Source organism: Oryctolagus cuniculus, chromosome 8, assembly GCF_964237555.1.
Source record: "Oryctolagus cuniculus chromosome 8, mOryCun1.1, whole genome shotgun sequence".
NCBI classification, from domain to species: domain Eukaryota; kingdom Metazoa; phylum Chordata; class Mammalia; order Lagomorpha; family Leporidae; genus Oryctolagus; species Oryctolagus cuniculus.
This window is the reverse complement of record NC_091439.1, coordinates 12,169,655-12,185,609: the sequence shown is the minus strand read 5'-3', so window position 1 is coordinate 12,185,609 and position 15,955 is coordinate 12,169,655. Positions and strand designations below refer to the sequence as shown.

The window sequence follows — 15,955 nt, the reverse complement described above, 5'->3', positions numbered from 1 at the left end:
AAACTTTCAACAAATCTATCCTTTCTTCTTTCAAATTCAAACTCTATTTTTTCCCTCCAACATAAAATAGAATGTGTTTATAAACTTAAATTTTCTAAGAAAAAGCCAATGGAAAATTATAGTTTCATGTTATTACCTAACCTGTCAAAAAATATCACAAAACATCAAATATATACCTTAGCAACAGACAGAGTCTTCAAAAAGACATGGAAACAAAGATGCTGTTTGGTCTAATTTTGTTTTAGTAAGACTGTATGTTGCAAGGCAAAAAAAAAATTGCCTTTTCAGATGTTTCCTCAATATAAAACATAAGTAACTACTAAAGACAAATTTTACTAAAACATATTCTATAATAAAAATTTAGTATTCATTCTTTATAACTACCTCATAAACAACTTAATACCTTTGTCTTGGTATCAGCCATATGAATAGACCATCAAAAGAGTAAGGTTGATTGGAATATATCCATTTTCAAAAGAGCTTTAACAGTTAGTTCAACATTAAACTCAAGAAATACTTTATCAAGGCTGGAAGGAAAACGTAAAATGAAGAGAATAGCTTCGCTTGTCTCTCTGTCCCTCCACACCCTCTGGTGGAAGTGCCAAACACAGTAAAATTGTCAAAAGGCAGAGGCAGAGGGAGGGGGATGGATGAGGAAAATCACACAGAGAAGCAGTGGCCGGAGATAGCTTGCTTTTCTATTTTGTATCATCTTCCCATTTTTTAATATGTGCAATTATCCTAACTTCTACATTTCAAAAAGAATACTTGAAAAAATGCTTCCCACAAGTGAAATAAAAATAAACTACTCCTCTGAAAAAGGAGATGCATTCTGCCACAATGTTTAAAATTAAAAAAACTTATGTCTGATAAATGTTCATTTTATTACATCTGATAAAACAAAAATAACTCAAAATATTTTGAGAAGAAAGAATGCCATTGACCATGGAGTTCTTATAGTTTCTATGGCTAACTTTCAGTTACTTGAAGAAATGACAATTATGTTTTTAAAAGACCAAAGAAAGCTCTTAAGACACCTTTGTCATTTAAATTGTAAATTACTGCATTCTAAGTGACATCTAAAGCCATTTTTAATTGGCTGGGTAATAGATATTGTGCCTAAGTTAGCCTAATTAGCGTGAGACTGGGAAAAGTTTTACACTGATGCAAAATCCAAAAATGATGGACTGAAGCAGGAAACAAAACTACAATTGTATTTAGTTGTTATGGAAACTATTCTTCTAGTGTAGAAATGTATGTGGTAGAAAAAAATAGGATCTACCAGACCAATAATGGCTACACATTAATCTCATGAAACTTAGCTAGTAATCGTGAGATTTATTTCACTGCTAATAAATTTATCTCCAATCTCACATATATAAATATTCACTCTAGAATAGCTGTTGCTATAGTAACAAAATACATTTGCTCACATTCCTATTTTATGTGGTACTTTTGAAAATTTCTTAAAAACTATGGTTTTAAAATTCTGTCCACAGGAGAAAATTCTGCTCGTGTCTTGCTTCAACATTTCAGCAACAAAATACAAACTATAGTAGTAGCCCTTCTTTTCTTAAAGTAATGTATTTCTCAATTTTCATTAATCTTAAAATATGTGAGAACAGTCAAAAGTACTAGTAGCATTCTTAGTCTATGAGAATGAACTGAAAGAAATGCTTTCAGAATCAACTCTTTAAAAAGCATGAGAATAGCGACAGAATCCATTATATTTAATATTACCTTGTATATTCTGAGACCTTGCATGGTTTCTTTCCCAGTGAAAAAGAACGAACCTCAGAACCATGGTCCAACTTTCTTTTCATCTAGAAGATAAAACCAAAAAAAAAAAAAAAAAAGATAGAGATACTTCTTTTAAAAATCACCTGTCAACTATCAAATCTTGAGTTAATATTTTAATTTTTGAATTTTCATATACCTACAATGGTAATTCGGCAGTTAATTAACATAGAAAATGAAGTTTCATAGTTTCTTCTATTTGTTCCACTTTGCTTTACTCTTAACAAACTGAAAGGAGTAATATTTTGTATAGAAGAGCAGTGTATTGTGATTAAAAAATTGACAGTCATCATCTATATTCTTTGAGAGTAATTTATCTTTCAAGTTTTCCAGTCTAATGACCAGCATGAAGAAAAATCTCATATTAGTCCATATAGAAAAACAGCATATTTAACATGCCTTTCTCATCAATCTTCCTTTTTAAAAAGCATGTTTTAAGAAAGATAAACAAAATTCAAAACTTCAAAATCAGCTATGCGTAGAAGTAACTAACTGAATTTTAAGTACCAGTATCATAAAAGGACAAGGAAAGTAGTGTAAACACAATAATCTTGAATAGCGATTATAAGGCATAAAGTAATTAATATGGGCAAAAAATGATAGCTTAAAAAAAAGCAAACCCTCAATAAGAGAGAAATACTGAAGACGGCATAATACAGCTGGGGGGGTCATCAATTGATATGCGCACAGAATAAAGCTCTATTGGCAGACTCATTTAGGACAAAATATTCTACCTTGAAAAGCAATAACAAAGATAAAAAGACTGAGGCATGCTTCTTTGTAACAACTCCTACATTTTTAAGGTGTTTCATTATGTCATGTTATACTACAAATATATTCAGAAATATGCTTTGCCCACATCAAAATAGAAGTATTTATTTATTTATTTATTTGACTTCATGAGCAGTTAACTGAGGCCATCTCACTGCACGTTTACTTTGAAACTAAAAAATAAGATCTGGCAAGATTCAACTTTTTCCATTTCTGCAATCCCTTTCAGATGTGCACCCTCTAATTAGTTACTGTGTAACTGCAAGTTGTGGGGGGCCATCCCGGAGTGAAAGGTCTCCTCATTTCTGTAACAAGCTGAGAAGCCTTGCTTTGCAGCAGCCTTATTCTCCTACCTACTGCCTCCCATGGGAGCACCATAACGCAGCATGATACAATATACATACTAAAGAGGATCACAGGGACTCTCAAAAATCTCTCAGAACAACACTGGATGACAGGGACTATTTTTACCACCAGGAAGACAGTCTTCCAAAATACAGGGATGATTCAAGATATCAGGGGTAGAGGTGCGGGTACAACCAGTCCATCTACAGCCTACACCTCACTTCAAGAAATACCTACTGGATAGCAATGAAATTGGTCTGGCTTCTTCCCTTCCGAAGTTTCTGCACTCATTACAGGGTTTGAAAGCGATTCCTCTCAAAACCCATTATTTTATTTCTCCACATATTTTTATTAAAAAGGAAACGTAAATAGAGACGCTGTACTGTGCAGGTAGCCACGTGCCCCCACGTATGTAGTTCATAGACACCCATGCAGATACACAGGCACACACGCAAATGAATCCATCAGGGAGGGCAGTCAGCACAGATGACCTTAAAGCCAAGTTCTCTGATAACTTTCACAGGTTATTTTCACAATTATTATGAGGAACTTTAATATTCATTCTAATTGAGTTCATAATACTGGCTTTCAGAACTTCCCAGGACATCTTATATATACATTGCTGAGAATGCCATCTGCCACTGAAAGCAAACTTTATTTCCATCTTAGAAACCCTTCAACGACTAAAAATGCCCAAAAATGTGTAACAAGGAAACCACCAGAAAAGGACTGGATTTTATAGTAGTTTATAAAGCATCTTCTACAGTACTATAGAAGTCTTTTAAATATTTGATTGTTTTATTGAAAAAACTGACTTTAGAACCAAAGATTAATTCTGCAATTTTTTTAATGAGGTACAGAAAATAAATATAGCTTCTTTCAATATAAATCCTAAATACTGTACAGATTCTATACTTTAAGAGTCATCTAAGCAAAAAGAAAAAAAAAAAAACTACGCATATATGGTACAGAAAAACTGACGGCACAGCTTCAGGAAAGGCAAGTCAGGATAGAGTATTTCCAGGTCAGCATTGAAGGGAGCCACATTTCTGAAGTCGGAATACGTTTTTAGTGGCAAATTCACAGGCTAAAATACACATTTTAAATCCAACGCTCTCTGCAGCTCCCACTGTCTTTCCATTATTTGCTTACATTCATGATATAAAACAGAATACCAGACACCCAGCCACCCACCAAAATTAGAGGATACTGCAGCCATCTCTGACGATACAGATTCTCCTCTCAGGCAGGCACACACACGCACAATCACACAGCACGGGAAGAAAACAGCTTACTTACTTTGTAAAAAATCATTTTTAACGTGCCGTAGAAACCCATATTTTCTGTATTTTTCCCCTTGAGCGGTTCTGTGCCCCCGTGTGTCCGGCTGCTTGGCAGTCTCTGGCAATATAAACCTTTTTCAGGCAGGTATGTCACAGATTCTAATGTGGACATGCTCGGGCTCGTCAGAAAAGGAAGATTAGGGAGCAGAACCGGCAGCAAAACTCCACAGTAAATGCAGCTCAGTATCCAACCGCTTCTCGGGACACACATACATACATGCGGAGAACTCGAGGGAATAATGAGAGGCAGCGCAGGAGATTATTGGAGGAGACGATGCCCCGTCAAAGCCTTGACTGAACAGATTCCTCCCTCAGCAGCACAGGGATCAGATTACATCTTCCCTTGAACACAGAATGGTGCAGTCCAGGATTCAGCAATGCAGACTGCACATCAATTATATGGTGATCCGCTCCGGGGAACCCGTACGCACACGGCGCACCGAACACAGGGAGGGGATGTGGGCAGCCGAGCAGACCGCCCCCGCACCACAGCCCCCCCTCCCCCTGCAAACTTTCCCGAGATCGTTTCTGCATTTTGGAAAACGTGCATTTTTGAAGAGTTTTAAATAGCAAGTAACAGTACCACAAACAAGTCCTTTCAGAAACATTTTGAAAATGGAATATATTTACATATAGTCTCCCCCCCGCCCAAACACACACCCCAAAGCAAAGCAAAGCAAGCTATTTGCACTAACTGTCCCCCCACTGTAGTCCTGGTGCAGACTGGTCAGATTTTGCAAGTAGCTTGGATGGTACAAAATGGGCATTCCCGAAGGGAGAAATTCAATGTTCTTTGGGGGGAACTGACAAGTACGCCAGTCTGGACCATATAGTAACTGCAAAAATTATGTAATGTTAAGTTATATTTCAACCTGCGTATTTCTTTCAGTATGATTTAGAGGAAATATTCCCCATGCTTTCCCATTTCATTATTTTAAAATGTCGTTTTCAAGAAAATCACCACACACTTCATCAATCCTTAGCGATGACTACAATATTTTTTGAAGGTAAACAAACCAGCACTACCCAATACATTTGTATGAAGTTTGGCTGAAAGGTTGTTTTCCCCAAAGGGAACAAAAGCTGAGCCCTTGTTTGTTCGCTTTACCGTAAGCAGGAGGTACCGGACTTCCTCCTCCAAAATTATTTCGATATTGTGTATTGCTTATCATTAAAAAGGCATTTAAACACGGAAAGAAAGGTACCAAAGTTTGCCTGAAGGCAACATTTTTCTGAGAATGACTATTACACAAATTTAGATATTTCATCTTGCAGCGTGGTCTACAACTAGCTTCAGAGGCAACTGTAAGATTCCTTGGACTAGAAAGGCCCCTTATTAAGGGCCTAGTTAATGAACTCCTACCATCCCTTATTAAGGGTATTACAAGTAAACTGGGCCTACAGTTATTTAAAGTACTTAGAAAGTTTCATCAGAAAAAAAAATTCTATTTGAACTTATTCATTTTGATGCTCTGTGTTTGCTGGGAAATGCCTTTCTTCAGTAAAATGATTCCAAATTCTGCATAAAACAGTATCACAATTTTACAAAGAAATGTTTACCTTTCTAACTGAGATATTAAGTACATGTAATGTCTTTTACTTTAAAATAAATGAAAATAAGATCATGTAAAATTTTCTGAAGATGTACATCTTGAGTCTTCTCTCAATATCATATTCTACTGTCTATTCTCTTTTAAATGATCAACTATCTGCCTTATAAAATAATTCTTTCCCTCAGAAACAATACCCACATGTACCAAGCAGGTAACTTTTTAAGATAATCAATTAGCTCACTTCATTAAATTGAAATCTCTTACTCTGCAAAGAATCTGATGGTTAGGAATGGACCCATAAATCCTTTTATTTGAGGCTGCAGAACAATCATGATTTAGCAGAGAAAAGAGCAACTTTTCCTTTCTGTTCTGGGCTATCTAAAGAGAAGAGTGGTAAAACAAACACCTGAAATTTCCTCTAGAGTTTGTCAGTGATAATGAGCTTGTCATCACACAAGCAGAATACCAGTGACTTCACAGTGTATATTTTAACTTCAACTGAAATCATGCCTTATACCTCTAGCTGGACAATCTTTTCAAGTTAGTTAAGTCTCCTCAGTTAAGAACACAGACCAACTTTAATAAAGTAGAGGCTACTGTCTCAAAACCTAGGATGTTTAAAGAAAACATCTCTTGATTTTTATATAGTCAAAGGAATGCTCTATTGATTATATGGCTCCTACTTATGGCTATAAAGCTACAAAAAATCTGTTCCCCAAATAGCTTTATGTATTCATGTTTTATTTTTGAATAGGTAAAACATTTACATGGTTGAAAAATCAAAGTGATACATAAAAAATATGTCTTCAGAAGTCCTTATCCCACCACACATCTTCTATCTACCATGGTTCCCATTTTGGAATGACTTTTTTTAACTTATTCATCTGTAAGTTAAGAAACACATACTGCATGTTTGTAAGTACTAAAAAAGACCTTCCTTAAGTATTTAAATGATTCTCTCTAATATCTTGTTTACAATGTTAATTTGAGCTGTGAAGAAAGAATTTGCCAAGCCTCTAACTGGATTTCAATAGAATAAAAACGACTTTCAACATTCTCTGAAGAACTGTTAGTGAAAATTATGATCAGATTATGGTCATCATAACCTATGTATGAACAACTTAAATGAAGTTCTTCTCACATTCCTGGTTTCTGGGCAACCTTGGCTAAAATACAAATGTTTAAAACTTTATTCAGATTTAACTGTAGTAAATATGATTTTGCGAGCTGTATCTATCTACTATACCTTGTGATAGAAACACTGTAAATCTTAGATGAGTCCATAACCTATGTTAGGTCAATTTATCTGAAAAAGCAATATTTTACAACTTATGCTACATAAGTTCACTCACTGAAAAGAAAGTCAATCAACGATTACTAAGAAAATACTTAGGTTATTCATCCAAATTTTTAGAAACTCAATATATTAATGTTTTCATTGTAATAAATTAAATTTCCATGTAATTTCAGATATACAATAACTCTTCCTGTTATATAAAAATTATTTATTTTATTGACTCACAGTCTATAAACATTACTGAAATCAATTAGGGCAAGAGAAATAACCAGCAATGATATCCTGGAATACAGTCCAACTGCTAACTCAATACAATGCTCATCTCATCACAACTCCATTGAGCTAGAGGGTAAGAAAGGATGAGAGCAGTAACGTGAGAAAAAAAACTCACAAAGATATGATGGTATCTGCTTCAGAGTAGGAGCTTTTAGGGAATAATGGCAGCAAAATGATTAACCTGTGCGCTATTGTAAGAGAAACAGCTCTTTCTGAACAAATGCTTAGGATGATTAAATTTGTTAGATGGGCAAGTTGAGGTTATGGATGAAAGCAAGATAATCTAAGCACAAATAGCGAGAAAAATACACACAGCCTTCAAGGAATCATGTATCTTCAGAGATGTATATATCTTTATACGTGGTGTTAACACAAGGAAAAAGCAAGAGTGCTTTCTGTTACCTCAAGAGCAATATATATGCATGTATAAAATTGCACTTATCATAGTCTGTTGTTATATGTTTTCCCCCTATTCTACATGAAAGTTCACATTTTAATCAACTTTATCGATGGCATATAGGAAATGCTACTAACAAATAATTAGTACTTTAAAACAATTGGCCATATAAGTCAAGAGTAGCAACCAAAGCATTATTTTTCTAAGTATAAAAACATATTTAGTATTAAAAAATGATCTATTGTGTTATAATTAGTTGATGACACTATGAATGCCACTGGTTCATTACCTTGCTAACATTTAAAAATATATTTCCATTTTATAATAGTAGGAACATGTTTATATTCCTATGTCAATGACTTTATTATCCTCATGACAACATTCTTTACACTGGAAGGGAGAAGGAAACCACCTACCATAATTAGCTGTCTTCCCTTGAGCACAGAATTCAGATTAGAGATGAGTTCAAGATTTCAACATCAAAGAAAGGAATGTGAAGCATGTTGGTGCTGAAACAATCTTTTTGAAACCTCACTAACTCACTGTCATTAACTTTTTGAAACATGAAATTTTATTAAAAGGTTTGTAACTAAAACTGGCAAGTTAATACAGATTCTATTGTAAGTATTATCAATTAAAATAGTATGTGTGCCCAGTATCTATTTTTCACGGCAGCTCTGATCATTAATCTATTTTCTACATTTACTCATTCTTAAGCATTTCTTTAGCACCCACTGTGTGTCAGGCACAGAATAGTATGCAATTAAGGTATTTTTTTAATCTTCCACCACTGCCTTTCTAGTCACTTAAGACACAGAAGAGGGTAATATACACATAGAGACATCTGACTACCAGAAGTCACACTGAAATCAAGTCTAAAGAATCTTGAGAATGTGTAAAATCAAAAAACAAAGCAGACCATAGTTTGACAATACCACCTAGTAAACAAATATTATGATACTAATGAAATGAGAAAAAAAATCCTTAATTAGAGGGGAATGTTTATAGTAATATGCAAAATCTTACCCCTCAGTAAATCAAACTTCAAATCAAAATATCATAGCTCACACTGTTCATCAAATTTTTCAGATTAAATATGAAAGTTTAAGCTACTTAAAACTCCCCTAACAAATAGCCCCTGGTGATTTGAGATACATTTACAAGGGTAACACAAAAAGTTTTTTCACCCTTTCAGGTTGGGCCAAATTGATAAAATGCACATATGTATGTGTCTACAATTATAAAAAATACATACATACAATAGTACCAGTTGTAAGTGTGACATCACAGCCACAGAAAAAACAATGTAGATCAAAGTTCTGCTTATTTGCTGTCCTAAAATTTTTATTGCTATTGTAGAGCTGTCAGAGACTTAAATACTAAGTCGACGTTCTTTTCAGTACTTTTTTTTCTTGAAAAGTATCATTTATTATTTTATTTATGAGAGAGGAGGGAGGGAGGAGGGGAGAGAGAGAAAGCTGGAGAGAGAGAGAGATCAATCCCATCTGCTTGGACTCCGACATACTTGCAATGGCTGGGCTAGACAGGAGCTGGGAATGCAATCCAGGTATCCGACTTGGGTAGGAGGGACCCGACTATAACTTCTGAGTCCCAGAGTCAGCATTTGGCAGGGAGCTGGAGTCAGGAGCCAGGGCCAGGTAGCATACAGGCATTCCAATGTGAGATGCAGGCACACTGTCCTCAACACACTGTCCCATGTTTATATTACCTCAGAGACAGTCAACATCAATGCAATAATCTGACAACAAAGTAAGGAAGGCTCCATGATGCTTATCCCAATTTATCTAGAAAGAGTATATTCTTTACATTTCATGCTTCAATTCCAAAATAAACTACGAGTATCCTGAATTCATACCCAAAATTTCTTCTCAAAATTTTATTCTAAATTTCTTATGCTAATACCTTAAACAAAGAAAGGAAAACACCAATGGAAAATATTAAGTTGACATCAAGAAAACAACAAATATGACCCAGGAAAATAATGACAGAGAAAATAATGATACCAATTTTCCCTCACTAAGACCTAGAACCCTATTTGCTCTTTTACTTTCTTGACCCAATTCTATATTCACTGCACTGTTCATGATGCTCAACTATATTTACCTGATTTTAAAAAAAAACTTCCCATAGGTATGGCACACCAATCTTGTTCCATTTCAAGGATTGTTTAAAATGATGGAATTAATTTTTGTAAATTAGCTATCTGTCATGACAAACTTGGGAAAAGAGCTAAAGGCTAAGAAATAACAAAAGTAGCATTCACTGAATCAACAAAAAACATGAACAGCAGAGAGCCACAGAGTGATACTGGCAGTCATGTAATCTAATTCCCCTATGCTTGTAGAATGAAGAAGAGCTTGAAAATAGAAAACTGGTTGAAATCATTAGAGTGTAATCTCAGTCAGTTACTTGACCTTTATGAGTTTCAGTCTTCTCTTCTGTTTAAAACAGTGAAGGTAGTATCACCAATCCTACCCACCTAACCTACAGAGTCAGTGTATAACAAATACGCTATGAATCAGAGCTGTCATTGACAGCTGAGAAAGGGGAGGCAGAGAATCCAGCATCTTGCTCAGAGTCATACAACGAGCTACATTTAGAACCTTGGTCCCTGGTCCCCAAGTACAAGACTTCTTACTGATTTCCATTAGCGGAAAAAAGTATTAAATTTTGCAAATAACAATTATATATGTAAACTACAAATACATCTTGATTATTCAGTTCATGGAATGATTTAGGTCCATCAAGTCATGTTTCTCTTGGATGTAAATCTTAGGCAAAGGCATGGTGATGGGGAAAAATTATAAAAACAGAAAATTTTCAGTTAAAAAAAAAAAACAGTCAACCAAGAAATACTCACCTGTTAATTTCCAGTATCTACAAAATGATACTAAGGACAAACAAAAACATTACAATAACCTTCTTCCCCCGAGATACTTAACAGCCAGCTGGTAAGACAAGAAACTATTAGAGAGCAATATTAGACTACATATCAATTACAAAATTGGAGGGGAGGAGAGGAGAAAATGGAGAAATTATCTAATAGTCTGAGAGGTTCTAATAAAAGCAATGGTCTTGTTTCTGAACTTAAAAGATAAAAGTTGGTAGGTGTTAAGAAGGAAAAGGAAATTACCACCTGAGGACCCAGATACACTCTTCTGTGGAAATTATCATTCACTTGTAGGATTAGTAACATCTATACTCGGAAGGTTTCTAGGAGTCAGGGGCCTCATAAGGTTCATTAGGGGATAGCCTCTTTGGTGCCTTATCTCCTCATTCAAACATTTAATGCTAGAGTTAAAATGTTCTTTAACTTATTAGTAATGGTTTCTTCCAAAGTGCTTCTTGTCATGACTCATCCTTCCATTTTAGGGCTATATGTGTCTTTCTGAATAAGAACTTTATGATATTGTTGACTTTTTATTTTAGCTATAAACATTGACTAATAAGGGTCTTTCTGTTCCAACAGGCACTTATACCAGAAAACGTATATAAAGGAGAGTGTGAGAACAATGCTGAAAGATCTCTTAAATAGTCATTAAAATCTTATATGCTCCCAGAAAAACTTGATAAAAGACAATAAAAAATGTAACTCAGGGCAGTAGGTGGCTGCATGATTCATTCATTGGTTCTCACTGGCTTGTGCCCAGTGGAACATCCACCGTTCAAAAATAGATGGCCAGCTTGGAAATTTTTCACCTGTTCTACCCCAAGTTATTTATCTCCACATCTCCACCCTCTGGCTCCCAGACTCAAAGCCACCTTGTAAGAAATGGGCTTCATTACAGAGAATTTGGAAAGCACAAAAACTGTTCACCAACTACAGAACAAAGGGAAGGGTTTATACAGTAACTCTACTTTCTAACTTTATAGTAACTAGAAGATCCCTGAGATTCAATAACACAACAAAAAGTATGGTTTTTTGGAAAACAAAACAAACCAAACACAGAAGAAAAGCCTATATAATTTATGCAAATGTTAACAGTGGCCATCTAAATGCCTACAAGAGAGATTTTCCCTCTTTTCTCATATCTGTCAATGAACAAGTATTACATGCATAACCTTTTGACCATCTACTACCTGCTAAGAATTCTACTAGGCACTAGGTATAACGTGGGAACAATGCAAGGGAGTTTTCTGCTCTCGTCCAGTCTATATTCTGGAGAAGGAGTTAAGACACATATGTAAACATGTAAAAATGAATAATACAATTTTACATAATTCTAAGTTCTAAGAGAAAAATAAAACCAATTGCCATGAAAGAAGTGAGTAGCTCGGGTAGTGGAGAAGTGTGGTTTTTTGAATGGCATCACCCAGGAGACAACTTTTAAGACAAAACGACAGAGTACAGTATGAAATCAGCAAGAATAAAGCCAGGCCAGCTAGGGTGAGGCAAATGATGAAAATGAAGTCGGAGAAGAAAACATGATAGATTATGCAGGGACTTGCAGGCAATGGTCAAGAGTTTGCAATGTGAAGTCATTACAGGATTTCTAGAATAGCAAGTTCATTTAATGTAACTTATCTGTATACTCTTGGCCCCTTTATTTTAAAAAATATTTACAAAATCAAAGGCCACTCACCAAGTAATTCTCATTTGCTGGAATCAGAGATAAAGGGAAAGGAATACAAAAGAGTATTAGAAGTTTTTTTTTTTTTTAAACTTCTGTATAGCAATTGCTCTTCCATTTCTCTCATTACTTGTCACCTCAAGATTATCTCTCAAACTCAGTACTTATCCCCAAAAGAGCCCTAAACTTGGAAGAGGAAGAGGAATGGAATACAGTAGGCAATGCTTAGTGTGTTCATGTAAAAGCAACATTTTTTTTTTTTTTTGACAGGTAGAGTGGATAGTGAAAGAGAGACAGAGAGAAACGTCTTCCTTTTTGCCGTTGGTTCACCCTCCAATGGCCACCACAGCTGGCGTGCTGCGGCCGGCGCACTGCACTGATCCGAAGGCAGGAGCCAGGTGCTTCTCCTGGTCTCCCATGGGGTGCAGGGCCCAAGCACCTGGGCCATCCTCCACTGCACTCCCTGGCCACAGCAGTGAGCTGGCCTGGAAGAGGGGCAACCGGGAAAGAACCCAGCGCCCCAACCGGGACTAGAACCCGGTGTGCCGGTGCCGCTAGGTGGAGGATTAGCCTATTGAACCGTGGCGCCGGCCAAAAGCAACATTCTAAGCTCTTTCTATCTAGTAACTCAATTCTATGAGAAGCAGCACCCATCATCCTCTATATCTACATTCTTGCTCTTCCATTTTCTATGTTCTCACCTTATTTTTTGACAAGTTACTCTTTGAGAGACAGAAAGGGAGAGAGAGTTGGTTCAAATCTCTATAGACTGTCAATGTTACTGCCAACCTTATTTCAGCAAATGTACATTATGATGAAAGATGTGGTTACTTGTAGTTAGTGGAGATGAAATAACACTTTATAAACTGCTTCTCTCTGAACATAAAAGAATCCAGAATATAAATATAAATCTCAAAGTTGAAAAGAAGTCTTCAGCCAAAGTTTTGTCCTACCTTTATATAACCTCACCAACACAATGTCACCTGGGATCTGTATCTGTCCATCTCAAGTCTGTAATCTTTTATTTGTTGGCTTGCTAATGTTGATAATCAGGCTGGTACATACATATAGTCTAGATTCAAATTTACTTACTAATTTTGTAAAAAGTACAGTCCTCTCTTCTCATCTCAAGCTACTACTAATCATCTCAATACTACTAATTTACCGGAATTCAAAATGACAACAGACTACTTTAAACATTTAAAACCTAGTTATGGGGGCCAGTGCTATGACATACCAGGTAAAGCTACCACCTGTGGTGCTGGCATGCCATATGGGCTTCCAGTTTGAGTCCCAGCTACTCCTCTTCTAGTCCAGCTCTCTGCTATGGCCTGGGAAAGCAGCAGAAGATGGCCCGAGTCCTTGGGTCCCTGCACCCACAACCCAGAAGAAGCTCCTGGCTCCTGGCTTCAGGCCACCCCAGCTCTGGCTGTTGCAGCCATCTGGGGATTGAACCAACAGATGAAGACCTCTCTCTCTCTCTGCTTCTGCCTTTCTGTAACTCTTTCAAAAAAACAAATATATTTTTAAAAAGACTAGTTATGAATAAAAGTAGGTGGATTCAAAACGCATTTCACTTAAAAACATTTACTGAGGACCTATTCTGTTAAAAATGACACCAGATTCTTAACTCTAGAAGGTGTCTATCAGTGATCTTTAATCAATTCTTTACTTATTTCAGAATAGCTTACTTGCTTTTTAAGTACTCAAGTGTTTGATGTACCTGTCAAGTGGGCAGGGAAGAACCTAGTAATCATGCCCCACTATATTTAAAAAGGAGGATTCTAAATATTCATTTTAAAAACATCAATTTACATTTTAAAGCAACGACTTTATATGTAATTGAACAAAACTGCATTCTTTGATTTGAAAAAAAATGAAGAATTCTATGACTAACACACTGCTCACATGAACTCTCTACCTTTTCATGAGAGTCCAAGACTAAAGATCCAGTAAATAAAATCTGGGTACAAAGAAATACACGGCTCATGAAAAGGGCTGACATAATTTTGCCTGTTATGAAAATATTTTCAAAATAATTGGTACCCTGAAAAGGTATCTAATGTCTTTTACTTTCAGGGCCCTGTAAGACTGATGGTTAGGAAGCACTATGATTCCTTCACAAAATTACTATAAGAGAAATGCTTTATAAATTCATTTTATTTGTTTACAATGTCTTATAATTTGTCCCAAAATACTTATTTTGTAAACACTGAAAGCTTCCAACTGTTTAAAAATTAACTCTGAACGTTTGTTGTATTTGTTCTATGACTTTAAAAGGTTCTCTATGTAGGATCAGTATCATGAGTTTCCTCCCAGTTGTGTGAAGGCGCAGTATGTGATAACTACTAATGCATGTGCATTACAACTTAATTAAGAACTGCCCCGGATCTGAACAAGTGCACAGAGTTGGTCTGCTGTGAAGTGCTACATGGTTCTTTGAGAAAAATTTTAAAAATAAAAAAAAAAATTGTTTCTAGATTGAGGTTTATGAGTCAATGTATGTTTAGGATTCTTTTTTTTTTTCTTTTTCTTTTTTGACAGGCAGAATGGACAGTGAGAGAGACAGAGAGAAAGGGCTTCCTTTGCCGTTGGTTCACCCTCCAATGGCCGCCGCAGCCGGCGCGCTGCGGCCAGCGCACCGCGCTGATCCGAAGGCAGGAGCCAGGTGCTTATCCTGGTCTCCCAACGGGTGCAGGGCCCAAGCATTTGGGCCATCCTCCACTGCACTCCCTGGCCACAGCAGAGAGCTGGCCTGGAAGAGGCACAACTGGGACAGAATCCGGTGCCCCGACTGGGACTAGAACCCGGTGTGCCGGCGCCGCAAGGCGGAGGATTAGCCTAGTGAGCCACGGCGCCGGCCTAGGATTCTGTAACATGAGGAAAAAAAAAAAAAAAAAAACACTCTGGGAGAAATAATTTAAATCTAGACTAAAGAATAAAATTCAAAGTTATCATAATAATGTTGAACTTTAGTGTTATCTTACAATTTATATTTTGTTAGCTTTTGAGATAAAGACATATATATAAGCATACTTTTTTTTAAAAAGTTCTTTCTTCAAAGTCATTGTATCAAGAAAGAACAGATTTCAAGATATGGTAAATGAAGACATGTTTAATATGATTATAATATAAACATCAAAGATTAAAATTAAATAGCATTTTCTAAGATATTATTATTCAGCTGGCTTTTATTATACAACTGCAATAAACATATTTTGTTAAACCAAGATGTAATTTACTTTCTACCAATCAATCTATTTCAAAGACTATAACTTTGTGAAATTCACTATGTTTTTATACAGATATCATAGGAAAAGGTAATTACAATTTATGGTGATCCTGTAACCCCAAATTCTATTATAATATTATCATTCTCATCCAAATGAATGCTCTGAGTCATATAATGGTTCTCTTGGTTCTAAACAATGAAGCAAGACAGGGGCAAACTAAGCATTTGAGAAAAATTCAGGTTGGGGTTACTGAAATCCAGGCACTAGGCAAAAAAAGATGCACAAATGAGCAAGGCGGAGTCTCCATTCTGGAAGAACTCCCAAATCAGGAGGAAGGCCTGACAAGTCAAC

The 15,955-nt window shown here is 36.0% G+C and overlaps 1 protein-coding gene across 10 annotated transcripts in view; it reads right to left on the bottom strand.

The window, feature by feature from the left end:
• The window catches only part of FBXW7 (F-box and WD repeat domain containing 7), a 212,944-nt gene that overhangs the window by 27,530 nt on the left and 169,459 nt on the right, over positions 1-15,955 (bottom strand). For 9 of the 10 annotated variants that reach the window (XM_008267326.4, XM_051819993.2, XM_051819992.2 and 6 more), the window contains one exon: positions 1,741-1,823. In XM_008267326.4, coding sequence (XP_008265548.1) covers positions 1,741-1,823 — 83 coding nt within the window. Of the gene's footprint in view, positions 1-1,740; positions 1,824-4,212; positions 4,656-15,955 lie in introns of those variants that run through there. The other variant, XM_008267330.4, reaches the window with a different exon arrangement.